At 46.0% G+C, this 27,340-nt stretch overlaps 2 protein-coding genes across 9 annotated transcripts in view; one reads left to right on the forward strand and one right to left on the reverse strand.

The window, feature by feature from the left end:
• On the forward strand, window positions 1-8,421 carry MAP6D1 (MAP6 domain containing 1). Its single transcript, XM_033126917.1, has 3 exons — window positions 1-429; window positions 6,181-6,298; window positions 6,871-8,421. Exons 1-3 carry the CDS (start codon window positions 50-52, stop codon window positions 6,949-6,951), a joined length of 579 nt encoding a protein of 192 aa, XP_032982808.1. The 5' UTR covers window positions 1-49; the 3' UTR covers window positions 6,952-8,421.
• A 2,111-nt stretch (window positions 8,422-10,532) lies between these two features.
• The window catches only part of YEATS2 (YEATS domain containing 2), a 79,728-nt gene continuing 62,920 nt past the window's right edge, over window positions 10,533-27,340 (reverse strand). For 6 of the 8 annotated variants that reach the window (XM_033126897.1, XM_033126904.1, XM_033126844.1 and 3 more), the window contains 10 exons: window positions 25,687-25,815; window positions 25,071-25,169; window positions 20,964-21,066; window positions 19,983-20,056; window positions 18,297-18,376; window positions 17,408-17,609; window positions 15,526-15,752; window positions 14,659-14,733; window positions 13,878-13,951; window positions 12,330-12,763 (listed from right to left, as the gene is read on the reverse strand). In XM_033126897.1, coding sequence (XP_032982788.1) covers window positions 12,610-12,763; window positions 13,878-13,951; window positions 14,659-14,733; window positions 15,526-15,752; window positions 17,408-17,609; window positions 18,297-18,376; window positions 19,983-20,056; window positions 20,964-21,066; window positions 25,071-25,169; window positions 25,687-25,815 — 1,217 coding nt within the window. In that variant the 3' untranslated portion in view covers window positions 12,330-12,609. The other 2 variants (XM_033126885.1, XM_033126893.1) reach the window with 1 other exon arrangement.

Here is a 27,340-nt window from a genome sequence, read left to right on the forward strand (position 1 = left end):
CGGGTGGCGGGGCCGAGCGCCCGGAGCCGAGCGGCGGCGCGGGCTCGCCATGGCGTGGCCCTGCATCAGCCGCCTCTGCTGCCTGGCGCGGCGCTGGAACCAGCTGGATCGCTCCGACGTCGCGGTGCCACTGACCCTGCACAACTACTCGGACCTCCAGAGCGAGGAGCCGGGCCCGGGCGGCGCCGCCTCGGGCAGGGGCCCGTCCCCGGCAAGCGCCCGGGACCCAGGCTGGGAAGTGCCGCTCACTCAGTACCAGAGGGACTTCGGCGCGTGGCCGGCGCCCGCGGGGCCCAGAGATGCGCTGCAGGGGCGCCGGGCGGGGGTGGGCAGCCGCAGAGGCAAGTCCCCCGCACCCCCTAGTCGGGGGGTCTACGTGCTCCCCATCGGCGACGCGGACGCGGCTGCAGCAGCGACCACGTCGTACAGGTATGGAGATGGGGGCAGGGAGCGCACCTTGCCCAGACCCCGTGGGCGGAGGAAACGGAGGCGGGGAGCTATGGAGACCAGGGTGGGTGGGAGAGGGCCATTAGAACACCCGTCCCACACGACTTCCAGAGTGACAGGCGGCCTCGGGGGTCATCCCTTTAGTCCCTTCGCTGCTCCCCGACCAGCCTCAGAGTGAATCAGCGAGCACCTCCGCTGACGGGGACCTCACTGCCTCACTCACACCCTTCTCTGGCAGCCTCATCAGGAAAGCCTTGCCTTTGACAGTTAAAACCTGCTTCCCTTTAACTTCCACCAGGTGGGCCGGCTCTAGGAGGTGTGCGCACAGGCTGACTGCCTGAGCGCCCTCTGGCCAGTGCCCTCTGGTGGGGGGGGGTGTTGGTGGCGAGGCTCCCCAGTGGGCTGTCCCCTCAGGAGCCCACTGAGTGACAGGGCCGTTCACTTGGCTTTCACTGAGAACAGGTCTGTGGGTCCTCCCACTCACCCTCCCTCAGCTCTGCCCCTAGACACCAGAGGGCTTCTTTTTCTCATTACAAAACTCTTACATACTCACTATAGAAAAATTGGAGTCTACAGAGATAACCCCACCCCAAACTGGCAGTTCTTTCCAATCCCTAACATGCATTTGAGTGCATATTCATTTATAATTATTACATGGCTGGCTTCTTGCTGTAGACGTTATTTTTTTCACCTATGGTCGGTGTTTGTCCTAAGATGTTCTGCCACATGAGTTTTAATAGTAGTGCAGTATTTTATCCTAGGGATATGCATTTACATCCGTCATCTATCTACCTCTCCAAATACTGTTAATCTACTTTCATGTCATTGAATATTTGGGGTGTTTCTAATTGGGGGCTACTAAAAACATTCTTCCTTTGATCCACTTACTTTACTCCCAGGAATTTTCCCTACGTGGGGTGGGAGGTAAGGAGGATAAGGTCCATTGCAATATTGTACAGCGGAAGATGGAAACCCCACTGTCCTGCTGAGGGAGGGGACTGGCTACTTACAGCTCCGTCATAGGGTAGGCTCCATCATGGGAAGCCCCTAATATACTGGTAACAGAAGTTCTTTAATTAGGTCCATGTCAAACAAGCAAGATGCAATACAGAATGTCTGCTACTCTGCATTTTCAAAAGGGGTATTTGATATACACATATCTACTTAAGCACAGGATATCTCTGAATGAATGTGTGAGAAAATGGTAACCTTTGGGGAGAGGTAGAGGGGGGAGGAGGATGGATGCTGCCAGGGGTGGGAGGAGACTGAATGACCTTTCACTCTGTCTTTTTTGAACCATTGCTTTTTAAAAAATATATGTACAGGTGTTACCTTTCAAAAAATAAACAATTTTTTAGAAAAAAACTTCTGTGAGAAGCATCCTTATATCTAAATCTTTTCTCATACCGTGTTTCCCCGAAAATAAGACCTAGCCGGACAATCGGCTCCAATGTATCTTTTGCAGCAAAAATTAATATAAGACCCGGTATTATTTTGGAGCAAAAATTAATATAAGACCGGGTACAAAAATTAATATAAGACCCGGTATTATTTTGGAGCACAAATTAATATAAGACCCGGTATTATATTATACCGGGTCTTATATTAATTTGTGCTGCAAAGGATGCACTGGAGCCGATTGTCCGGCTAGGTCTTATTTTCGGGGAAACACGGTATCGTAATTTCTTTAGTATAAATTCCTACCTGTGGAATTAAAGGACCAAAGAGGCATGAACTTTCCCCCTCAGTTTATTTTTAAATCAACTGTATTGAGGTATAATTTTCATACAGTAAAATTTATCCACTGTAAGTACACAGCTGGATGACTTTTGTAAACCCTGGGCACCACCACCATTATCAAGACATGTAGAACATTCCATCTCCCCAGAGCCTCCTTCATGAGCATGATTGCAAAAACGTGTGTGGGAATGCCCAGGGCAGGGCAGGTGGTGGACGGTTCTGACTGCTGCATGCCGGGGCCCTGAGCCAGCTGCTGAAGCCTGAACCGTGAGGTCTGGAAGGCAGAGGTCCTGGGTGTGCAGCCCCTTTACATGGCTGAGGTTTCGGGTGTCAGGAGCTGCACAAGGGGTGGTGCTTGCAGGTAGCGCTTCAGCTCAGGGAAGGAAGCGCTTTCTAATAATCAGAACTGACTGACATGGAGCAGCTGCCTCATGGGGTGCTGAGCTCCTCCTCATTGCGGGGTTCAAGCAAGGGGTGGGCTTTTAGAAACTGTCCCTCCCCTGTAGTGAACAGATGGCAGGTTTGAACATCCTGCCGGGTCCTCCCTGCTCCAGTGACACTAAAGGGACTAGTTATTACTCGCTGCTTAGTACATACTGGGCACCAGGCTCAGGACTTCCCGTGGATTATCTCCCCAAGAGGATTTTTGCCAACAATCCTCTGGTGTTAGTTCAATTTTTGCCATCCCCCTTCTACAGATAGTGATGTTAGCGGGCTGGCACAAGGTCCAGCAGAGTAGGGAGTGGAACCCAAGTGTGTCTGGCCTCAGGGACCAAATTTATACCCCCCACAGGTTATCCTCTAAAATGCTGCCTCCTCTGAGCCACTTGGTTTCTTGAACTGTGTCCTGCATTGGTGACCCCACTTCCTGTGTATAAACCTGGTGGGTCACTTGGTCTCGCTGACCCTTTCCTCATCTGTGAAGCAGAAATAGCTAGAGCTTGGCTACCTGGCCCCCAAAGCCCACACTCTGGCAGACACAGGACCACTGCTGAACCTGGCTCCCCCAGCACCAGGCCAGCTGGCCTCTGGGACCCACCCTCTCCCAACTCTGGGGCCTGGCATGATGTCCTGCGGGGTCTCTGGTCCCGCTCCTCGCATAAGAACGCAGGACATGGTGAGGCCAAAAAGGAGCACCCACGGAGCCACGGATGGGGGTTCACACCACTCTAGTCTCGCTGGCAGCTGAGTTGGAGACACAGGAAGCAGGAGCCACACGATCCGCAACCTGCCATCTGCTTTCTGCCAACCAACCCCTTGCTAGCCGCAATCTGCGCTTGCTCGCGTAGCCACAGCAGTTATATCAGTGGCTAACGGCTAACCGGTTACAGCTCATGGCCAACTAGTCACAGCTGATGGGTATCTACTACCGAGCCAGCACCTTCCCACGTGAGGTCGAGAGCCTGGAAACTGCTCTCTGGGACTCTGTCCTCACACCTGGTCATAGGGGAAGTATGTGTGTAATGCGGGGTCTCTGGTCCCGCTCCCCGCATAAGAACGCAGGACATGGTGAGGCCAAAAAGGAACACCCACGGAGCCATAGATAGGGGAGTCATACCTCTATATTCTCGCTGGCAGCTGGGTTGGAGACAGGAAGCAGGATCCACACGATGCGCAATCCGCCGTCCGCTTCTCTGCCAACCAACCAACCTACCCGCATAGACACAGCAGTTATATTAACGGCTAATGGCTAATTGGTTACAGCTGATGGCCAACTAGCTCTAGCTGACAGCCACCTACTAACCCAGCCATCACCTTTCCACGTTAGGCGGAGAGCCTGGAAACTGCTCTCTGGGACTCTGTCCCCACACATGAGCATTTCCAGACTGCCTTCCTTCTTTGTAAGATAACCTAAGCAACTGTTCCCCAAAGATGTCCGAGTACTCGTGGCCACTCTTCTCCACCCAGCAGGTCCTGCCTGGCCTGGCCCCCAGCCTCGCTTGCTTGGCCACATGGGCACAGCAGATCCTGATGCCAGCCTGGCTCCCTCCTGCTGACCAGCTCCTCCCAGAGCCTCCCCTCAACAATTACCACCTTTGGCCCAGGTTCTAGCTCCGCCCACTTCTAGAAGAGTTCCTTCCTCAGTCGCCTCCCTCTTTCCTTCCTGGGTGAGTCAGTTAAAGGGCCAACTGTTCAAGTACCGTAAGACTCGACTCCCACTTTTGCAAGTGCTTGTTTAACTTTGTGCACCTGGAACAGTAGCCCCACTTTTCACCAGAGGAAACGTAGACTCTGAGAAATTACGGGATTTGTTTGAAGCCACGCTGGGCTGAGAACCCAGCCTCTGGATCCTCAGGTGGCCCCCTACCTCTCAGTTTTGGCGATTGCAGCCCTCAGGGTCCAGCCAAGGCCCACGAGGTGGACGATGGTAGAGCCTGCTTGGTGAGGGGAGGCAGTGGACTTGGCTAGTCCTGTATTTTTATCATCTCCTTGGCCAGAGACATTAGTCTGCCTTCCTTTCTGCTGGAGTCACCAGGTCCTGCTGATTCTCTTTGGTCCCTTCTCCATCGTCACTGCAGCCATCTCACCTGGGCTCTAGCACCAGCCCTGACCCAGGAGCAGTCACAAGCACTGCTCCAGCCCCTGGCTCTGGTAGTTTCCTGCTCTGGGACCCCTGCACCATCCTGGGGCACCAGGCTTGCGCTGCCAGGCCCAAGGCTCAGCTCAGTTTGGGGACAGAAGGGCACACCCAGGGGAGGGCTTGCTTCCCCAGGACAAACAGAGCAGCAGATGGCTTGGGCAGCTGGTCTTCGGAACCTTGCAGCTTCAGAAGCAGAAATGGTCTGACAGGGCCCTGGCCCAGCTCGCCTCCTGGCACCCTGGAGGGCTGACCACGGACAGACAGCTGCTCCCTGCACATGCAGGCTGCCCAGTGGGGCCCAGCTGTGCTGATGCAGCCATGGAGAAAAGGCAGCTTTGTTGACCTAAGGGCCTGAAGCCTGGCCAGGGCTGTGGGTGGGATGAGACTGGTGGACCCAGCCCACATGTGGGTGCTGACCCAGCCAGCCAGACACTTTTCCACAGAACATGGCCTCAGCCAGGTACTCCTATGGTCAGGGCAGTTTCCTGCGTTCTGTCAAGTAGGGGAGTTGATATAATTAAAATAGGTCTGGTTTTGTTCAGAGAAATTGAGGACTTATGTCTTCATCAAAAGAACGCTACTCTGACGACGCAGAGCTAGGCTATGCCAGCCTTGTCACGTCCCTCCAGGGAGCCAGCTTTCCCTGGTGCAGACCACCGCCCCTCCCACACCCACGCGTGAGTGCCCATGGGCACAGAGCCATGCAGGAAAAGCCAGACCATCATGTAGTTTTTGCGATGGTCACTATGATTTATTCTCTTGCAGGAGTTAAGACAAATTAAAAACTGAACAACACTGAGCTTTATTGTTCTTTCTCCACTGTAACCAGCTATGGAGGACTTGACTGTGTAGGCGCTGTCCAGGCCAGCACCTCCCTTGGATGTAGGGTCACCAGTGACCTGGGCTGGAGGCAAATGACCTTCACTGGTTCTGGGCCTCTAGGGGCCATTGAAGTGGCCCCGAGACAACACAGGGAGCACTGGAGGGGAAGGCGGGGATTTGTGTTGTCTCCGAGGCCCTGCACACGCCAGGGGCTTTGCAGTGTGGGATGGGTAAACCCAGGTGCTGACGGAGCTCCTTCCTGACTCCCCGTGCAGCCTGAGCCTGTTGCTCACCCACACCGTGGGAGTTGAGTTTCTGCTGCTACTTCCTGTGGGGATCAGGTGAGCAGACTTCACGAGGAGCACTCTGATGTGAGCGCTTTCCCCCAGAAGCGACTGTCGGGGGAGTGCACTTCCTCTGCTAGTTGTGTAAGGAGAGAAGGGAGCGTATGGAGCTGACGCAGGATTTCAGCAGCAGATGTGTGGCCAGGAGCATTTCAAGAAGCACGGGGCAAGGGCAGCAGCCTCTGCGGGGTCCGGGGAGGGGATAGCTGGCCCTGCACAAGGTGGTGACCGTGCTCTGTGTTCCAGACAGGAATTCCAGCCCTGGACAGGAGTGAAGCCGTCGAGATCCACAAAGGCGAAACCTGCCACAGTCATCACAACCCACAGCTCCCGATGGGACGGTAGTCCTGCGGGCAGCTTCCAGGTCAGCCTGAAGCTGGTGCTACAGGGCAAGGGGCTGGGCTCCTAGCTGCAGGGGGTGTGCCTTTTTTCAGGTTAGGGACTAGGAGTGAGATTTGGATGGTGTAAACTGGCACGATGGCCAGGGGCAGCGGTGTCTGAGCGCCCACTCGTCCCTCAGCAAACGGAAAACCAAGGTCCTTTATCGTTGGCCAGGTGGGTGTCCCTCTAGTGTTGGCTTCCTGGTGAGCAGGGCCTTTCTCTCCTAAATCCCAATCTTACCCTTGGCCACTGGGCACTAGTGACAAGCACTTGTGTGAGAGAGAAGATGGAAGGGAGGTGGGGACTGTGCAGCTTCCTGATTCCACCCAGAGGAGGCTTCAGGGAGCTGAGTGGAAGGTCCGTGTTCCGTATTTGACCTACTCATGCAGTGACCCCGCCCACTGCGGATGTCCCCCCACGGACCCTTCAGGTTAGTAGTCAGCTTGTGGAAGGCAAAGTGGAGGCTGGGAGGAGGGCGTTACTTCCCTGGAGCTGGGGGCAGTGGGAAAAGGGAGGAAAAGGCCCACTGATATGTGGCCACATTTCATTTTTCAGGTCTCTGAAGTGAGGAAGAAGTTCGCTCCTAACCCCTCAGCCATTTTTCAGGCGTCAGCTCCCCGGATCCTCAACGTGTGACTGCCCACCTAGAGAGCGCCACGGGGTGGGTCAGCAACACTGCTGCCAGCCAGGGCACTGGGCTGAGGTCTCGGACCGGATGCCCTCCTTTCTCACTGTCGGGCACCACTCCTCTCTATGCGGCCTGCAGAGCTGCAGTCTGGATGCAGAGCAGAGGCACACACGCCACGGGGCCACCCAGCTCCACTCTGCACTTCACCCACCCTCTTCCTCAAGAAGTGTGTGGAAGGCTTCTGATCGTTTTGTCATTGCCTCTTGGTCACTCTTCAGTTTTTAAATCCGAAGAACTCGAGGATCAATTCTATTGAGAACTGAATTGGTCCAGGGGGGCTGAGAAATAAGGACATAACAAGTCCTTAAAAGAACCAGGCATGTCCACTGGGTCGTTCTCCCAGACTGCATGATGATTTTGTAACTCACGGTAACCCAAGGTAATGTCCTTGGGATGTTCCTGCAAATGGCCCCCACGTTCAAGATGTAGGCGAAATGTTAGGTTATCACCTGCATGTGACTCAGGATCATGATGAGTAACCTGGAAGAAGTTTCCAGAAGAAAGAGACTATCCCAGGGTTCCAATTTCAGAGGCATAACTTCTTTATGGCCAAGACGACCCTTATGTTTTCACAAAACATTTCTTGGGAAGAGTGCTTTAAGTAGTGAATGAATGAATGCCACTTACCTTGTGGTAAGTTCCTGAACCCCACATTTTGTTACTAATTCCAGTTTTTTCCCTTAATATATTGGCAACTAGAAAGGAACTGCCATCCGCACTGGCTAAGCATCGGGAGTGTTTTAAAGAAGGCAGCATTAGCCGCAACCCCTGGAAGACCTTCAGACGTCCCCTCACCCCCGCCGGCTCTTACAGGGAGCTCACACTGCCTGTGGAGGAGGCAGCTCATTTTCTTTGGAGAGCTCTCTCCTGACTTTCTCTATAAATTCTAGACAGTGCAGCCACATGAACAAATCTGGTCCCCTCTCCTTCAAACGTGGAGTTCATGTCCCTTCTGAAAGGTCAGAAGCACAAGCTTAAGCCAGCTTTTGGTCAGGAAATTCAAGGATTTCCCTTTGGATCTTTATCCTGCTCCAGCCCACGAGTGGCTCCAGTCTGGTAAGCACTTACTTGAGCTGCAGGTGGTGGCGTAGGTGGTGTTCTGGTCTTAGCAACACCTCAGAGTGGAGGTGGGGCTGTTTCCAGGTCACGCTGCAAAGGGGATTGTCCCCTCAGAGGTGCTAGCTCTGGCAGGCACAGCCCTTGCCCTCATTCCAGCAAAGGAAATGCTCTGGATCATTTTAAAGGGAAAACCAAAACCACATGCTTACACAAAGGGTTCTATTATTTCAGACCCCATTGGTTTGCGTGTTAGATGTTTCTGAGAGAAGAGAGACTTCCTGCTGGGCATTCTGTGGGAAATGAACAGATTAACCGTACAATCTCAGATTTTACTAAAATGCAAAAATGTACTGTTTCAATTTCTTGTTATTTCTTTAATTATAAACACGGCACCTTCGTCCTCCCATGGCTTCCTTCATCCCCACCCTTGGTAATAAGGACTCCATAGGCCATGGCTGCTGCTGCCGTCCCTGGAGGCCTGTCAATCCCGAGAACCCTCACTTGGGGCCGCAGTCCACACTGGTGTTATATAGTCGTTCACAAAACCCACCAACCTCCCCTCTTTCACATTTACCCCCTGCCCCCGGGAGCCGAGGGTAAAAGCACTGTCTTTGAAGCTAACCGTGGACACAGATCTTGACCTGTCCGCTCACTGGCTGTGAGCAGTTTAAACTTCTGTTCCGTCCTCTGCAAAGTGAGGCAACACCCCCACCTCGCTGAATCGGTGTTTACAGGGTGCTCAGTAGGGTCACCGGCCGACAAAGCACAACTGTGTAATTCTTCTTTCCTGCCCACGCGCCCCTCCCCCCGTTTTCCCAGGGAGCCAGCTCTATTTGCATGCGCGGCTTTGGTCCATCTGCTCCATTTGATGCCTGGACACAGGCCCTCACAGACCCTGCCTGTCACACTGTAGGGCTGGCAGCGTCCGTCCCTCCCCCCGAGACTACCTGGGTGGCTCATTCATTCCTCTCCTTTGGGCCTGCTGTCCCTTGTTGGGGACAGAGTTGGCACTGCAGCAGGAGGCACGCCTCTCAGTGAGGCGTGCCACAGGCCCGAGCACCTTGTGGAATGTTCCAGAACTGACAGCTTTTCACAACACCCAACCTCCCCTTTCCTTACTAGACTTCATTAATGATGAGGGGATCTGGGTTCTGAAGGAGAAACTTCCTCCCACTCACTCTAGGTCATGGTAAGACCTAACATCATGCTACTGCAGTGGCCTTAAGAAGCTACTGAGACAAGCCCCAGCCACGTGGGTCCAGCCCCCACGCACCACTTATATAATACGCAGACCAAACCAGGAAATGCACTGGAATGTTGATGGTGGTTATCTTTAAGAAGGGGAATAATGGGTAATTTTTTAACTAATAAATTTTTACACCTTACTATATTTGCTAAAGTTTCTATATAATAAGAATTTTTGTATTAATTCTGTAAAGAGAAAAATTAAATAAAAAAACAGTTCAACCTGTTAGCTAATTTTAGCCAAAAGCGAGTTCAACATTAATGATTCCACCACCGAAGTCTGCAATGCCAGCAGCCCCCCTCCGAGGACCCCCAGGGGGAAGCCCCCATGAGCCTCTCACTTGCAGACATTTAGAGCAAGGTCCCACCTCTCTGGTCTGTGGTGCTTCAAACTCAGAAAAACCCATCACAAATATTATCCTAATACTTTAATTCCTGTAATAACTCTCGGATTTAGGCCACACTCCAGAGAGCAGCTTTTGAGAGGCCCCTTCACACAGGCTCCTTCAGTCAGTAAGAGGCACTGCTGGTGACACTCATCTTCCACTGTCTGTTCTATGGCTCCTGCCGAAACCATGGCTGAGACAATTAACATTCAGGAAGGGAGCCTAGGCAATGCCCCTAGTCTCCTTCCTCCAGACCATTCGACTCCCTAGAGGTTGACACTAGGTGAAGTCTGGTCCCAAGAAAGCTACACCCTGGACTGTATTGCAAAGCCTCCTTCCTGCAGAGGCAGATTTCAAAGTCCGTAGTTCTTCAAACGTAAAGTGGTCATCCTGAACTATTTCTGCATTTTTGCTCACCTTCTGCCCATTATGACAGCAGATGGTCACAAGAGGCCTGTGTCACAGGAGAAACTTCTTTCAGACCTCAGCATAGACAGACCACTTCTATCCTCCCAGACAAACCAGTGCGTTTCTTTGTCAAACAGGGGCTGTTCCCTCTTCCTTAGCCTTGGCTTGGAGGGGGCTCTGAGCTCAGTTAGGCAGACTTCCCTTGCCCCAAGCGGTCAGAAATTATGTCTAGGGTCAACATGTATCTTCCAATTATTTTTTCAGACTTTTATGTAACTGTTATCCTTTATCTTGCATAGCCTCAAGTTCTTTTTGGAAAGAAGTGGAAGAATTCAACACACATAATACCGCTTATCTTTACCCTATTCCAGTTATTTCTGACCTAATGTAAGAAAAACCCTACCAAAAGGTAGTGCTTCAAACTCAGAAAACCCATCACAAATACTAAAAGATTTATTGTAGGTATTTTTGTTACACAATTATGTTACACATTATGATACAAATACATTTAAACATTAACACATACGGGGAATGTTAAGTCATTTAATACTTCTTTTGCAAAAACATAATTTCTTTAGGCTTTCGTGCCTGTCGTACATGACTGTTCTCATTTGGACCAAATCTTCCGTCCTGTAAAGTTTAGGCACAGGCCACTGCTGAAGGAATCTATACACTTCCCATTACCCTTGCCTGGAGTAGTTCATGTACAGACCAGCAGAGCCTCTACGACTACACTATTTTGCCACAAGCCAGGGCATGCCCTATGCCACACCGAATAGGCTTCCTTCTCCATTTGCAATCCTCAGACGCTGAATAAAAAAGGGTAGATTTCTTCTCATCATGTCACCTCCCTGCCTTCCGTTCCTGACTCGAACATCTACAGGACTCATGAAAACATGAATTATGTGGCTTGGGTAAGTTTTTTTGATGTTGACTCACAGGTTCAAATTGTCTTCGAGCAGCTTCCTGAGAATAAATCCGTTCCCTTCCATCTACAGGCTGTTCGGAAGCCTGGGTTAGTACCTTCCATGGAACTGGACATCACTGCTAACCTCCCTTCTTCTCTTCACTTCTCCCTTCCATCTGCTTATGGACACAACCTATTCTCACTGCTTCTGAGCACTGATACCCCCGTCTCTTGGCTTTAGCCTTCATTTTTCTACCTTTAAGGCACTCACAAGTGTTTCTTTGAAACACTTTTCTTCTTGGGAAGAATGTGACAGAGAAGAACAGGACACGAAATCCACGGACAGGGCGAACAATCCCAGCAGGGCTTGTCCCAGGGGCTGCTCCCCACTGGCCACTCAACATGGATCCAGCAGCAGAAGCTCCTGCGCACGCAAAGCTGGTGCAGTCTGCTAAGTGCCAGGATTTGTGGGTGCTGTCTAACACGAACATATTAAGAGCTTCTCGGTTATCGTCAAACTTTTCCTGACCTGCACTGGGCTCTGTCTATCCTTTGACAACGCTCTGAGACTGGTTACAGTAATGCTCCTGTCTCCATTAAAAAAAAGGATCCTGCTCAGTTTGCAACCTCCCAGGCCTGTATGTTTGCTGCATGGCATCACCGCGTCCTGCAGCTGACGCCCGTGGGCTGAGTGCAGATCCTCCAAACTGCAGCCACCTGCTGGGCTGCTGAAGCCCAGTCCTTCTCCACATGTTACCAGGGTAACCATTGGGGCTGCCTATAAGCCCAACCCACAGAATGGGTGAAATCTCCAGCCTGCCAGACTCATGTCTTGTCTCCTGGAGGGAGAAGCAGGCCCAAGGTACCCCCTGGAGGACACCCCGGGGAGAGAAAGACCTGACACACATGGCCGGGCCAGCTCTGGGACCCTCTCATGGAGCTGGAGAGGGAACAAATGCAGGCTGACACAGCATGCATCCACTCACAGCTTCACTCTAGAATCAGGAAACTTCTGTCCTAGAGGGATCTGCTCTGGGACTGAACACGCTGGTGTTACACTGAATTAGAGGAGGCAACGGTTTGGCAGCCACGGTATCCTGAGGCACGCGGAAAACAACCTCCTTCCCCAAACAGAAGAGACATCACGTCCAGAGCTTTGGATACAGCTCCAGATCCTGCTTTCCTGGGGACATCTTCACTCCACTCACTGATCTTCATTCAATATCCCCATGTGTTTGTTTGTGAGGAAGTCCAGAAAAGGAATGTTGCAAATAGCCTGGTGAATATTACTCACCGTAATTTCTTTGGGAATCCTGGTCCAAAAAACAAAGGCTGTTAGGTACAATTCGCTCAAGCATCTAATAATCAATTAATTTACCTCGAGGACCATCTCCTGCATAGGCCCTAACAGAAGGGGATAATGATGAGTGACAAGGCCTGGTTTAGGGCCGCCTGGCGGGTGCGGAGTGGCAGGTATATTCTTTCTCTCTTTTCTTTCCTATTAATTCCTTTTAACTTTGGTGAAGATTTGGCTTGCTCTCTTCAGTCAGCCCTTTTTAGGGCTCAAATCTGACTTCCCAGTCACAGGTATGAGATTGATTTCAAGAAGCTGGTTGAATAATTAAGAAAAAAGACTCTGAGGACTGAGAAAAGAAGAAGTGGAGAGCAGGACAATGACATTTTTGTAATTCAGTCTCAGCAGACTGAAAGCTGAGCCAAAGCACCACAGAACTCTGGGACAGTATTTCCCGTCTCCTGGAAAGATGGGAGATGGGAGTTAGGCCAGGGCAAGTGTGATGCTGAATGTTCTTATCTAGGGCACTCAAGTCCCTCCCTGTCTCCACAGCGAGGACCGAGGACCGTGGAGGTGAGCGGGGGCCACAGCAGGTGCTCAGCCCACCCCTGGATTTCAAGCAGGACCAAAAGCAACATTACTGGAACTTTTTTATTTCCCTTCCCTTTTTCTTCAAGACTGCTAGTACCCTGCCCAATATATTGTACTCCTGTGAAGTCTGACTTAATATCCCTCTGATTTAGGCCTGTTCGCATCTGCAGACACTCTTACAATGTTATAAATTTATGACAGCCATTAAGCACAATGAGATAAAATGTTTCCTTTGAAAGGGATACCAGGATGTGGAACAAAGGCCAGTGTACCACTCTTTCAGGGCCCAGGAGAAGAACAAAATTCTGCATCCCAATCAATGATAGAGAAGCAGCAAAGATGGCGGTGAAACTGTGGGCTTTACAGCCAATGAGATCTGAGTGTGAATCTAGGTTCTAGCACGTATTTGCTGGGAAAGCCAGGTAAGATTACATTTCAAAGACCAGTTTCCCAATTTCTACAATGAGAGTAAGAGTTCTACAATGAAAAGCAAATTAGGTAACATATGTAATGCCTGGCCCCAACATCTGATACTTAACGGACACTGTTATTATCTTTAATTGCAAAGAGCTGGTATTTGTTCCACCCAGTAATGTAACAGAGACCTACTGAACAGTGTTTATGAAGTAGTGACTGGGGAGCTACTGACCTCTGGACAAAACTGAGCTTTCACAACCACGAGTTTCCCTCAGAATGACCAAGTGGACCCTTCAATCTGTCTGGCTCTGAGAATGTCCCGAGCACAGATACCTCCATCGCCTACTGGATTGATTTAAGTATAAAACTTTTTTTTTTTTTTAAAGGAGGGTGCAGATCACAACGGCCCATGCGGGGATCGAACCGGCAACCTTGGTACTACCAGCACAACGCTATAACCAACTGAGCTAACCGGCAACCCCGTAAGTATAAAACTTCTCGATGGGCAACTAAACTGTCAGGAAATATCTGTACGCCCGATACCACCGATGAAAGAGGTAATGGTACCTGTTGTGGGATGCTGTCTGGTATCCAACTGCCAAAGCCTGTCTCAGGATGTCATTCACCAGCTGCTCTGTAGCCTACAACAGAAGGTGTGTTACTCTCAAGAATGGCAGGCAAGAGGGATGCATCCAGCCCCATTCCATACCCTAAACTTTGGAAACAACTGTATCTAAGGATCCTCAAGAAAAATTAAAGGCCTGAATAAATAGTCCACAATGATAGAGGCTGTGATTCTGAGAAATTATGAACGGGGGTAATTTTCATTAATCAGATGCTGTTTTTAAAGAAAACAAGTGAAAGTGAGAGCTATTTGTGAGGTACCCCTGAAATGGGAGGGGACCCACCAAGAGGGGAACTGCAGAGCTCCGATCTGGCTGGGTAAGGAAACTGGTTTTTTTCATCCCCTTGCTCGGGAATGGGACACTTGTGGCTCCTTTGTCTGTTGCTATTGTGACAAGTGGAGAAAACCCAAGGGTTTGCCTTTGCCACCTTAAAGCAATGAGAACACTGACTCTCATCTCAGACTACTTAAAAGGCACTTGAAATGCCACTAAAAGATACTGTTAGAGCAACACCAGCAAAGAAACTCTTATTGGAGATACTTCAACACTCAGAGGAAACATAATCTAATTCACTTAAAAATCAGGAAAAAAAAGAAAACTTTAAGCTTGAATAAGATGAGAAATATAAAAACTTGTCACCTCTATTCTGTTGCGGTCCTGTCCCTTACTCAAAACAGCCTGGCATCCAGACTGCCCAACCTTGGCTGCCGGCAGGAACCCACCTTTAAAACCATGTCCTCCACTACCGACGCATACACGTTCTTGTGAAGTGCTACGGGCTGCAGGGTGATTCCAATCTGCAAAAGCAGGAAAAAGTCAGTTGCTCCTAGTTCTACAATAAAACAGCCTTTCTCCAAACAAGCACACTTCTTTGATACCCAAAGCGACGTCGGGCTGGAAAAATAACTACAAAGTCATGAGGAAGTCATTGGGGGAATGTGTTATCCTAGTTCTCCCATGTTTCTGAGCGAATGCTGTTCTAATCCTGCATTTACCCCCGAATCTCCTTCATGGGAGAACACACTGAGAATGTGCCATGAATCCTGATAATGGGATCAACACATTGGAAAGCTTGGAATTAAGACTCTAAGGCCCTAATTGCGAAAGGTGATGTAGACAGACTTGGAAACTGCATCTGGCCCCTTTTTTTAAATTCCTCTTGCAAGTGAAAACAAGCGCTGTATTTCACTTAGGGTTCTCAGCAACTGTGTAGGTGGCAGACGCTGCAGAGCTGGGTTCCATCAAAGGTGGGTAACTAATTCTCTCCTGTGCCATAAGGTGCATCCACACTTGGGAGCTATGAAAAGGTTAGAGGAAGTATAACTCGGAAATACCGTGACATGCCTCATGAAGGCAAGGTGTTTCTACCGAGGCAAATGAGAATAAAAGGGATGAAAAGGAAAAAAAATTGTCCAGATTGAACTGCCTTTGTTCCGATTCCAAGTTCAACAAGCAACTTTTTCACCTGTAATTAATTTCTTGCCCAAGGGCTCTGGTGTGGGAAGGTGGGTGCCCAGTTTATAAGGCTGAACATCTGAGCATCTCGCACCTGGTTTGTGATCTAACGACATCACAGCCACAGCCCCTACCTTCTGTGTGATGTCACCAATAAATTCAGACCCTGGTGTCGGCGGCAGGTAGAATTTCATTTCTTCCTGTTTCTCTTCCTGTTCTTTTTTGATGTTTATCTGTAACGGCTCTGAGAGATTGAGGATATCCACCTCCTCTTCATTCTCCGGTTCTCTCTTCTGAAACTGCTGCAGGTCCTCCAGTTTCCGGCAGAGGTTGTCAGCAGAGGAGAATGACGACGGGAACTCTAAGTGAGAGGTAGTCAGTTGTTTTTTTTTTTTTTTTTTTTTGGAGAGGTAATCAGTCTTACGACAGCTGTGGTAACAAAACAAAAGGACTTTCCATCTCTATAAGACCAGCAGTCTGAGACCCAAAGGAGGGGGTATCAAAACTCTGGATCTAAAACGTTTTTTCTGGTTCTAAAACTCTATGGATCTATAATTATGAGAACTTGTAATTCATGCAGTAGATGAGCACAGAGATAGGTGTCTTGTGTTAAGATGCATGTGATGTAACTGCAATCTGAGACAAAACAGACTACATAATTCTGACTTACGCCACCAAAAAGAAGGCCCAACCCTCAAATGTTAATGACTAAACTGATTTTTTTTTCATATTTGAAATCTGGAAAATTCAGAAATACACAGTAAAGAAATAAAAATTACCCATAGTCTCACTGCTCAGAGATAAGTATTGTTAACACTTCAGTGTGCACCTTGCATCCAGTCTTTAATAAGATAATTTATACAAAGTCTACCAAAGAGCATTAGAACTTTAAAGCTAGCAGGGGTCCTGGGCATCTTTTAGTGCATCCCTTTCACTTTATGGGTAAACAAGTGAGGTCCAGACCAGGTACAAGATGGGCTTACAGGCACCCAGCAGGATGGTAGTAGGGCATCCAGCTCCTGGGTTCTTCTGTTTTATTGACTGGGTGGGCGCTCACAAATTAATCAGTCATATCAACAGAAAGCCCACTATATGCAAAATATCATGCTTTCCATATATGACCAGTGAAGCCTGATGTAATCAACACGGTCTCTGCTCTCCAAAGAGCTTAGATATGTAAATCTGAACAATCCTCAAGGTTCTGATACTAAGTGCTGCTGGAGATCAGAGAACAGAGAGGTCATCCTGCATCATGGCTCTCAGGAAAGCTTCATGGAGAAAACGGGACTTGCACTAAGTCTTAAAGGACCCCCCACACCCTCCCTGTGCCCCAGGTTCCCCCAGGCCAGGAGGTGGAGCTTCTGTTTTTCTACAGCAATGCGGTTGAGTTTCTTCAAGGTGAAATATTCTCCCCGTATGTCTTTTATGCCCTGCTCCCTTGGCCCCTAACCCCCCATCCAGCACCGCTGCTTGTGTCTTTGTCATAAAACAATTAATTTTATCTGCAACTTTATCAGTTGTTTACATCTGTGTCCCCAACACTGGGCAGTACACTTCCTAGCTAGGTTCGGAGATAAAGTAACAGATAAGAGAGCGTCCCCAACTTCAAGGAGATTGAAAAGACTCATCTTTGAGGCGTTATAAGGTCACAAAAGAAGAAGTCACTTCTACCTGGAGGAAAGGAGGTGGGCTTGCAAAGTCTCCCAAGGAGAAATGATGCCAGGAGGGAGACTCCTGAACAAACAGAGCACGCCTATCGTACGGCCTGCGCCAGAACATTCCTGCTGGGGTACAACTCTCAGGCACCGACAGTTCTGCAGGGACTGTGCCGCAGGGGGCACGGGCGGGACACATGGCCGGAGGGGAGCAGGCTCCTGTTCTCCACAGTAACTCCTCAAGTCCTGGGTAAACTGCTACCATTAGAGGGGTCCCAGAACCATGGTGACTGAAGAGATGCCAGCGTGCTGCGTGCAGACACCGCCAGTGCCGACGACGCTCAGTCCCCTGAAGGCTTACCGGGCTCGCTGTCGATCTGGGTCAGCACATCCTCGATAGAGTCCCCGTCGTTCCGCAGGCTCTCGGGATCCGGGGGCGTGTAGCCGTGGCAGCGACACCAGTGAGCAACGTGCTTGGTTTTAAGGGGAGTCAGGTGGTGAAATCTTGCATTCTTCTCCAGTATTTCTTGTAAGACTTTTCGCATCGTCATTGCTCTTTGCCACTTAAAGACATTTTTTTGGAACCATAATCAAATTCCTCAACTTAGCAGCACGTTCAAACAAATCACCCAATCGTAAATCACCACACTAACTTGTTAGAATCATTTTTTCCTAATAAAAACAAATCTGATTGTGTTACTCCTCAGTTTAAAACAAAAGTAACAGAATTTCTACTTAATGCTTATGTAATAAAATAAAATGTACCTCCTACCTTTGGCCTGTAACGTTTTCCCCTGGTCTCAACCTATGACCTCCCACTTCCCCTCCCTCCCCAACCTTCCCGAACCCATTACCTTGACTTTCTCACAGCGCCCTGAAAGCATGCTTTTGTACGTGTGACTTCCTCTTACAATACCACTGGCTGGCAGAGTAGCTATCACATTGTACATACTCAATAAATACTTGCTTTAATTTTAATATATTGAAATTCATAAAAAAAGTTGAGACTTTTTCCAATGCAAGAAAAAAAAAGTAGACTTTTCAAAAGCCAGCTACAAATGTTTGAAGAATGAGATGTTTAACTGAGAAAAAAATTCTACCATCAAATACTTAACAAAATATGCGGCAAATTTTATCACTGTTCCATATGACAAGGTGTATGGAAGCAGCCAGAATGCCCATGTGTTTTGGCTTTCTCCACACAGGCTCTCAGTGGTGGCTGCATATCAAATAGGCAGACATGGGATTACCTCAGCAGCTCTCCTCTTTCCAATGTTCCAGCTATAATACTGCTCCACAGACTTCGCAGAGAAACAGCTGGCATCTTCACCTAGGATGCACATATCCAGCCAACTCTGAATAAAATTGTTACGACCTCCATCAAATCTTATCTGCTGGAGTCATGTCCAAAAGTTTCTTCGGACCTCTTTACTGGAGTTGCTCCTAACCGGGCAAGTTCAGATGCAGTGTAACACAGAAGATAGGCTTTTCCTTAAAAGAGAAGTGTGTACTCAAAACAACACCTCTCCTTGGGAAATCAGCTTTGGTAGAGAAAGAATCTACTGCCATGAGGCTATTAAAATGAGTGGAAATGGCATTCCACTCGGAGCCAAGAGACCTGCGGTCAAGCCCTGGCACTGCCGTGAACTCAGTGGCTGTGGGCAACCTACATCACCTCTCTGGGCTTGTTTTCTTCTCTGTAAAACGAGACCGTTGGAAAAGATGGTTTCTGAACTGCCTTTCAGCTTTAATATTTGTAATCTAATTTTAAAAGGGGAGGAAGGGTAGGAAGGGGAGAAGAAGGAGAAAGATTTTTGAATTTTATTCTGCTGGCCTAGGAAAACGTCATTACTTTGAACTACCTCAAAATGACCCCTTAAACTTTGACCAAGAAAAAAAGAAATAATTTCTTTGCTATTAGAGTTGGAAAAAAAAAAAAGCTGGGTAGTCTGTACTTGGCCTATTGTTTTCATATTCCCATGAATATGATACAATCTGCTCATCACTTCCTCTAAATGTCCACATGATCTTGACCGACAGCACACACCTAAGGATGGTCAATTCTGTCAGAACAACTGGGGCTGAGAAGCCAATTATTCAGGATAGCTAACAACGGGCAGTGACAGAGTAGACTTCACTGTTGGAGGCCGTGATCATCGTGCATTTCTGCAAAGAGTGACAGTGAATGGGAGAGGGAAGAATAGCTTTGGAGTCAGAGAGAGCTGGGCTGTATCCTGCCTCAGCACCCATAGCTAGCGATCGTGAGCAAGTTACTCATTCTTGCTTATCCGTGATTTTCTCATCTGCTAAACAGAGATGACATCACCTATCCCACAAGAGACTGGGATTAAATATGACAGTAAATGTAACAGGGCTGCAAAGAGTCTGGCCCATTGTAGGCAAATGTTCATTTCTTTCCTTATTAATAAACATTAAAAACTAATGCAGTTTGCAGGGCCACTGGATGGCTCAGTTGGTTAGAACGCGAGCTCTTAACAACAGGGTTGCTGGTTCAATTCCCACATGGGATGGTGGGCTGAGCCTCCTGCAACTAAAGATTGAAAATGGTGACTGGACTTGGAGCTGATGGGCCCTGGAGAAACACACTGCTCCCCAATATTTCCCAATAAAAACAAAACAAAACAAAACAAAAAAACAAAAAACGAATGCAGTTTTATGATTTGTATACAAAAATAAATGTAAAAAATTCCTTCTACAGATCAAACACAGTGAAGACAGTAAGACTAACTGGTTGATCAAGATATTTTGAATTCTAAAACCCTGCAAATGAGCAATAGCTACAACAAAAACCTCCTAAGATAACAACCACATCAGTTTTAATTTACATACAAGTGATCCAAGTGGACTCAACATCCCAAGTAGTTCACCTCTTAAAAAAATTCAATGCATCCATACATTTAGTAAAATTGTCTTACTTTTTGCAGTTATTAATGGGATCTTCTTTACTACTGCTGTTAAGAGTTGCTGGATAGTCTCTAAATGGTCTATTCTGAGAAGGATAAAAGAAAATCAAGGTTGTAAATATACACAGCAATTTCTGGCTACATATACACATGAATTTATGTTCATATTCCCCTTTTCTGAGGGAATTAAAACTTAAACCGATTGTATTGGCAGATCTTTCCTTTCATAGATAGCCTTCTTTATAACCGAAGGTCATTCTATGCTTAAAAACATCAAGACTAAATAGACAGATGAGACCCCAGGAATAGCAACTGATGCAAGTATCACATTTTATCTATATTTGTAAATAGCCACTAATCTCTTCTCAGTGTGACTGCCACTGTATGATAAAATTCCATCATACAAATACCTATCTTAGGGTTGGTTATTACAGCTCATGCTGTCACCTATCATGTGAAAGTGGCTATTTTTCTATTGTTGCCAACAATCTGAGATACATCAAAATATGTGGTCAGAGTTGGGTTCCCAATTTGGAAACTGGGAAATCTCATGAAGTATTTCCAGAAGAAGTAATGAGTGCATACGGCCCATGAAAAGAGAGCTGTTTAAAATTAGGTAGGTATGTGGATACTTCGACACAAAATGTGTACACACCTGAGTAATTACATCATGAGGACTCTCATACTCAAGGATTCAGCAAAAAAAAGTGCATGCTGGCAAACTCAACTGGAGGGAGATCTGTAATTCCACCTGAGGCTTCTGAGGCGACAAATCAAGTGCCACCTCTAGGTCACATCATTGTGTAACTTAGACCCTTGAGCTGTGCGTCAAGTGGTAATACTCGTTCACTGCACACAGAAGGTATCCACCCATCAGGGGACTTATCTCCACACACACACAACTCTACACATACTGTCACAGGCACAGTTTTTAGAAAAGTATCATGAAAATATCCAAAGCACAACTCCCTTAGAAAAGACTGAAATAATTACTTAATGACATAGTTTCCAAGCTCAGAACTTTCTTCTGTTTTCACTGCTGTCTGACTCTCCTGAGAGAGGCAGCTGGGCCCAGGAGTTTCTGGTTCAGTCTTCACTACAAGGGAAGAATAACAAAAAGAGAGCTGTTAGGTTTAATGATGAAAGGACACGTACAGGCAGCAACAAAAGCCCTTCCATTGCAACTCAGTGAGGAAACTACCACACCAGCTGTTGTAGGGACACAGCCAGGGGACTGAGATGGCGCCTCTCAGCACAGGGTCAGCAGACAAGGGAAGAACTGTTAGTGTGGGTCTCATGGGGAGCAACTCCAGGCTCGTGACAAGGCAGGACACTAAAATGGCTCTGTAGACATTTCTTAAAGGGCCAACAACATTGCTATGTGAGATCCTCCCCCTCCCTCCCATACACACACTTGAACAATGTCACATTAAAACACAACAGTGGCCTGTTCTAAGCTCTAATATCCTTTTGGATATCATCTCTTCCGCTGAGTTTATCAACTTTCAGCATTATTTCAGTGTCTGACATATAAGCCAGAAAGCGAAAATCAGATCTAGATCCTCTGTGCTAGGAAACATCCAAGATTATAACATCAGGCTTTTAATATTACTAAATCTGTTACTGACAGAAGATAGGCACATGTGTCTTCCTTTACTTCTATAGTCTTCTTTGATCAACAAACCAGGACCACACACTAGCTTCTGTATCAGCTTCCCTGCCTTCAATCTCTTCCCCGTACAATCTATCTTGTACATCAGCCCCAGAAAATTTTCCTAAAGGTCATTTCCCTTTTCAATATCTTTTATTAGTTTCCTATAACGGATCTACAAATGAGATCTGCATCTTTTCCCCCCTTTTTTATTGATGCATAACTAGCATAAAGTGCACAAACATTACGTGCACAGGTCGATAAACTTCACCTATATATACACCTACTGCTCAAAGATACAGTATTTCCAGTCTTCAACCAGGCTCCTTTATGCTTTTGGCAGGTCATCCCTACCAAAGATAACCACCTTTTGTCCACTCTGAATTTCACGTAACTGGAATCATACTGTACATACTTGTTTGTGTCGGCATCTTTTTAGCTATAAAAATAACAGTGGGATGGGCATTCTTGTATGTCTTTTGGTAGATGTATGCACACATTTCCTAGAAGTGTATTTGCTGGAACACAGGGCAGACGTATGTCTAATTTTATTAGAAACTGTCAGACTGCTTTCCAAAGTGATTATATCAACTTATAGTCCCACCAACAGTGTGTGCGAGGTCGAGCTGTTTCACATCCTTGCCAACACTTGGCGTTGCTCATCCTTTTAATGTTTGTGACAGAATGGTGTCTCACAATGATTTCAATTTGCATTTCCTTGATGACAAATGAGACTGAACAACTTTTCATATCACATTTTTTGATCTTTAAAAAAACTAGTGTCCATCTTTTTCATATTGATTTTTAGGAGGTGTGTGTATACTCTGTATGTGACGCCTTTGTTAGATGTATCTACTGCAAATATCCTTGAGTCTGTGGCTTGATTTTCACTCTTAATTTTGTCCCTCTGATGAAGTGAGGTTCCCATGGTTAATAAAGTCCAATTTATCAATCTTTTCTTTTATGGCTAACTGTGTGTGTTCTCTGCTCAAAGTCAGGAAGTTATTTTCATATTCTCTCCTAGAAGCTTTTACTATTTTACCTTTCACATTTACGTCTATAATCCAACTCAAATTGATTTTTCTTTATGGTGTAATGTAGGAGCCAAAGTTCACTGTTTTCCCAAATGGATTAAGTCAGCACTACTTATTGAAAAGAAACTGGTCATACGTCAGGTGACCATATATATGTATAAGTCTATTTCTGGGCTTTCTTTTCTGTTCCATTAGTCTGTCTGTTCTTGAACCAATACCACACTGTCTCAATTACTGCAGCTTTATAGTATATATATCTGGTTATCTAAATCCCCTAGCTTTTTGTTCAAGATTGTCTCAACTATTCTAGGTCTTTGTTTACTTATACATTTTAGATTCAGCTTGTCAATTTCTCCGTACACACAGAAACAACACTGTAGAGATTCTGATTGTGCTGTATTGAATTTATGTCATTTTTGGTTGGAGAATTGTTAACATCAGGTCTTTCAATAAATATGATGTATTAGATTTATAATAAAGTACCCATAATTTATTATATTTATAATGGTATATCCTTCCATTTATTTAGGTCTTTTTAATTTCTCTCAGAAATGTTTAGCAGGTTGTTAGCATTTAATATCTATATAGAAATTAAAATTATTTTTATATATATACTAGCTTTGAGTAACCTTGTGAATTTCACTGTTTGCAATACATATTCTCCCAACCCCTAGTGATTCCAAGACTTCAATAAACAGAAGGAAGTCGTCAGAAAAAGTTCAGATACTCCAGTGCTACAGGTGCAAGTATACTCACTCTAATCTGGCACTCAAATAATTACAGGATTATATACTCATCATTTGCAGGTTGAGACAGCTATTCTATTAGAAAAATGAAACATATTCTCTCAAAGACTTGTACACAATAGCCCCAGACTGGAAACAACTCTAATGTCCACCAATAAGAGAAAGGATAAATTATGGCACGTTCCTACAATGTGGGATACCGCTCAGTATCATGGATGAATCTCAAAACATTATGGTGAATAAATGAAACCAGATACAAAAGAATACATGTCCTTCCATTCATATAAACTTAAAAAACAGACAACTACTCTATTGTACTAGGAATCAGAACGGTGGTTGCCTGTAGGGGGTGGGAATTGACTGGAAGGGACACAAGGTGACAGAAATTTCTGTATCTTAAATGGGATGTTGGTTACATGGCTTTATACACTTGTCCGAACTCATCAAATGGTATTTCACTATATAAAATTTTACCTCAATTAAAATCAAAACAGAGATGTTGTGGCCCCAGTCCAAAATTAATTGAATCAGAATCTACATAAGGAAGGCCTATCATATATATACCTACTACTGAGGAGAAATGCTGGTCCAGCATTTTTATAATCAGCTATCTTGATCAGGGGTTGGCAAACGTTTCCTATGAAGGACTAATCAGTAAATATTGTAGGCTTTGTGAGTCATGATCTCAGTTGGAACTTAAGTAGTTCCACCTCTGAGGTTGCAACACATCCACAGACAATACGTAAATGAATGGGCATGGTTGTATGTCCACAAAGCTTTATTTAAAAAACAGGCAACAGACTAGTTGGCCAACGCCTGCTTTTGATGGTCATGCTGTAAGTTACAAGTCTACCTCGTCTCAAGACTGTTATGTGGAATCCTGGCACGCCTGAAAAGCAGACGTATTTCAAATTCCAACGGCACTGTTTCCCAGCTTTCTATACTTGAGAAGTGTACATTTTAGTATCTCCAGGCTTCAGTTTTCTCATTTGCAAAATGGGCATAATAGCTATTCTGAAGTACTGTGATAATCAGTGACATATATAAAGCAGCTAGCATGGGCCTGGTCCATTTTCGGCTACACCAGGCAGCTATCACCACTATTACAGATGTTATTGATGTCAAAATGTGCTGCTCTAATTAATCTACTCAACAGTCAGAAACGTCCTCACTACCAGCTTGCCCAAGTCTGGCCCTCTCTAAAGCTCCTTTACCAAGTCTGTATACCCCAGATGAGTCCCTTTAATTGATCTACTTCCCAAACAAGAGCGGAGTATCTGTCCCCTTCACCTGCCATGCCCCAGAGTGCTCCACAGCTGGAAATGCTTTACTCTTTGCAAGTCCAGGTTAGTCCACATCCCATACAAAGTCCTCTCCCCACCAACCCTGATCAGATATCCAAGATTGAAATATTTCAACATTCACTTTCCAGAACATTTATCCTGCATTTATCAATCATTGCTTACTCTCTTCAACCTGGTTATCAGTTCTTGGAGGACAGAAATGATGCTTTACTTATCTGTATGTTTTTCTCAATGTCAAGTCTGCTACATAAACAGTAATATTTATGAGGTGCCTGATTCACAGATGCAGAAAATTCAAGGGACTCAGACTACAGCAATGTCTCGCATAAAACTTGTGGGCAAATACACTGTGTAAAACTACATACCTTTCGTAACAATTGCTGGAGCGGAGCTGGGGACAACTGGTGCTGGGGCAGTTACAGGCAGAACTGTAGGTGATTTGCTGGCAGAAAATGACTGAACCACTAACAGGCAAAAAAGGAGGGGAGGATACAATATAGAAATTATTTAAATGAGGATGATCTAACTCCCTGTGATAGCCCTATTTTAAACTAACAGCACAAAAACAATCTCAGTACAACAGAAATGGTAGGGTCCTTTTTTAATACAGTGATTTTGACAAGGTGGGTTGTTTATTATTAGTACAGGGTAACTGAGTCATTATTTTCAACTGTGGAAATGGGGGCTTATCATTAAACTAAGAAAATAAAAATCCAATTACTCTGAACTCTCATAAATACCCAAAATGTTCCCCCTCTACTTAGCTTTAGAAATGGGCAGCTATTAGAAGCCAATGGATCATTGGGGTTTTACTTTCAGTCCTCGAGTTGGTGCTCTAGAGTTCAGGGATCCAGGGAATACTGGGACAGCTAATGGGCAAGCTGTACATGGGCGGAGCAGAACCAACTGACAGAATATGGACTTTCCCCCAAGACAGACCTAGAACAAGCACATGTGTTAGGCCCACAGTGAAGGACTTACCTTTATTCACAGGCATCAGTATAGTCTGCACGCCCCCAGATGTGTTTACACTGAGTGGTTTGAGCTGGCTGGGGATGGTCAGGACCGCCTGCTGGGCACTGGCTTGACTGGAGTGAATCTTTAACAGTCCTAAAATAAGGGGGAAGATAAGGCCAAGCGGAACATCAGATGCTTCCTTCAAGTTCTTGCTCTCTTTGGCATTCTTATTTTCTCATGCGAGGACCTTCTTAGGACATTTACCCTTTTAATAAACAAAGAGCTGGAATCATGAGGCAATGGTTGTGGCCGAGTTCACAATGAAACAATGCTATGACAATAATGATTTATGTTTACCTCGCAATCACAAATATAGAAATTTTTGGAAAAGCAGAACTAACAGAAGAGAGAGAGATTCACCCAGAGCCTATTGCAGAGACAACCAGTATTGAACACTTTGAGACAGTTCTTTTCCATGTTTGTTTTCCACAACAATTTGTTTTGTGCATAGCTGTGACAGGTGTAAATGATATAAAATTTTGTATTTTGATTTGGATAATTGTCATTTTCCCATTTAAAAAACCTTCTCTGGCTCCTGACTGCCTAGAGAATGTTCCAAAATTAGTTTCAAAGCATTCAGAGTCCATTTTAATCTGGTACCAATATATCTGCATCTCTTTAACACCATCCCTACATAGCTAATCTCTCTACTCATCATATCTTATAATTTCCTATCTGTGCAGCCCCTATTTTTCAAACATCAGATAGTTTCAATTTGTCATTTTAGAAAGGGTCATCCTCTCCAAATTTCCTTTAAAGGTCATTTCCATATTCCCATTTCCATTACGGAACTATTCTAGGCTGTCGGAGGGTCAGTAAAAAAATGACCAAGGGCTTTTCCTGTGAGAGAGCTCACAAGACACAACGCAAACACGTTATAACATTTACTTAAAAACAGCATCAGTGGCTAAAGATACTTGAAGGCACTGGAAAGCAGCTGGTTTAAGGAAAGGAATCATCTTAAATACCTTCTAGATAAAAGCCTTAACTAAACAAGAAAATCTTTCTTTGGAAAAGATGAGTGTTAAATCAGTTAAGTTACAGATATTTACAGAGATGTGCCCCCAGAGAGTATATACAATGACCCAGTGTTTTCATATCTTTAAAATTCTGATTTTTATTAAAATACTACATGCATGTCAACTGAAAAGTAAAAAGGGCTAACGGGCTTAAAACTAAAAACCATCCTTTGTTCTACCTCTCTAGTCTCATCTAGTTCCCCAGTAGCATTCACTTCTAATCATTTTGGTCCTTTGGTTCTTTTAATATTTATCTCAGTAGATTTAAAAGAATGTGTATACTGTAGGCCTTGATTCATTATGATGTAACATTTTGATGCTATAGACTGACTTACTATTAGGGTAGATAAGCATTTTAAGGCACTTACACCCTTTCTTTCTTAATGCCCCAATATTGTTCTCTATTGATCCAAAGAATACCATAATACTAGGATTCCATTTTATCTTCTGGGCTTAATAATTTCCTACTTTTTCATTTGCTTAGTTCTCTTTCAACAGCTTACTCAGTCTTCCCACCTCCTTCAAGAATGCTATGAATTACCCCTTAATACAATTCTCCACATAATCAAATCTCCTAAATAATTCACAGTTCCCATTTT

The sequence above is a fragment of the Rhinolophus ferrumequinum genome, chromosome 2, assembly GCF_004115265.2.
Source record: "Rhinolophus ferrumequinum isolate MPI-CBG mRhiFer1 chromosome 2, mRhiFer1_v1.p, whole genome shotgun sequence".
Taxonomy (NCBI): Eukaryota; Metazoa; Chordata; class Mammalia; order Chiroptera; family Rhinolophidae; genus Rhinolophus; species Rhinolophus ferrumequinum.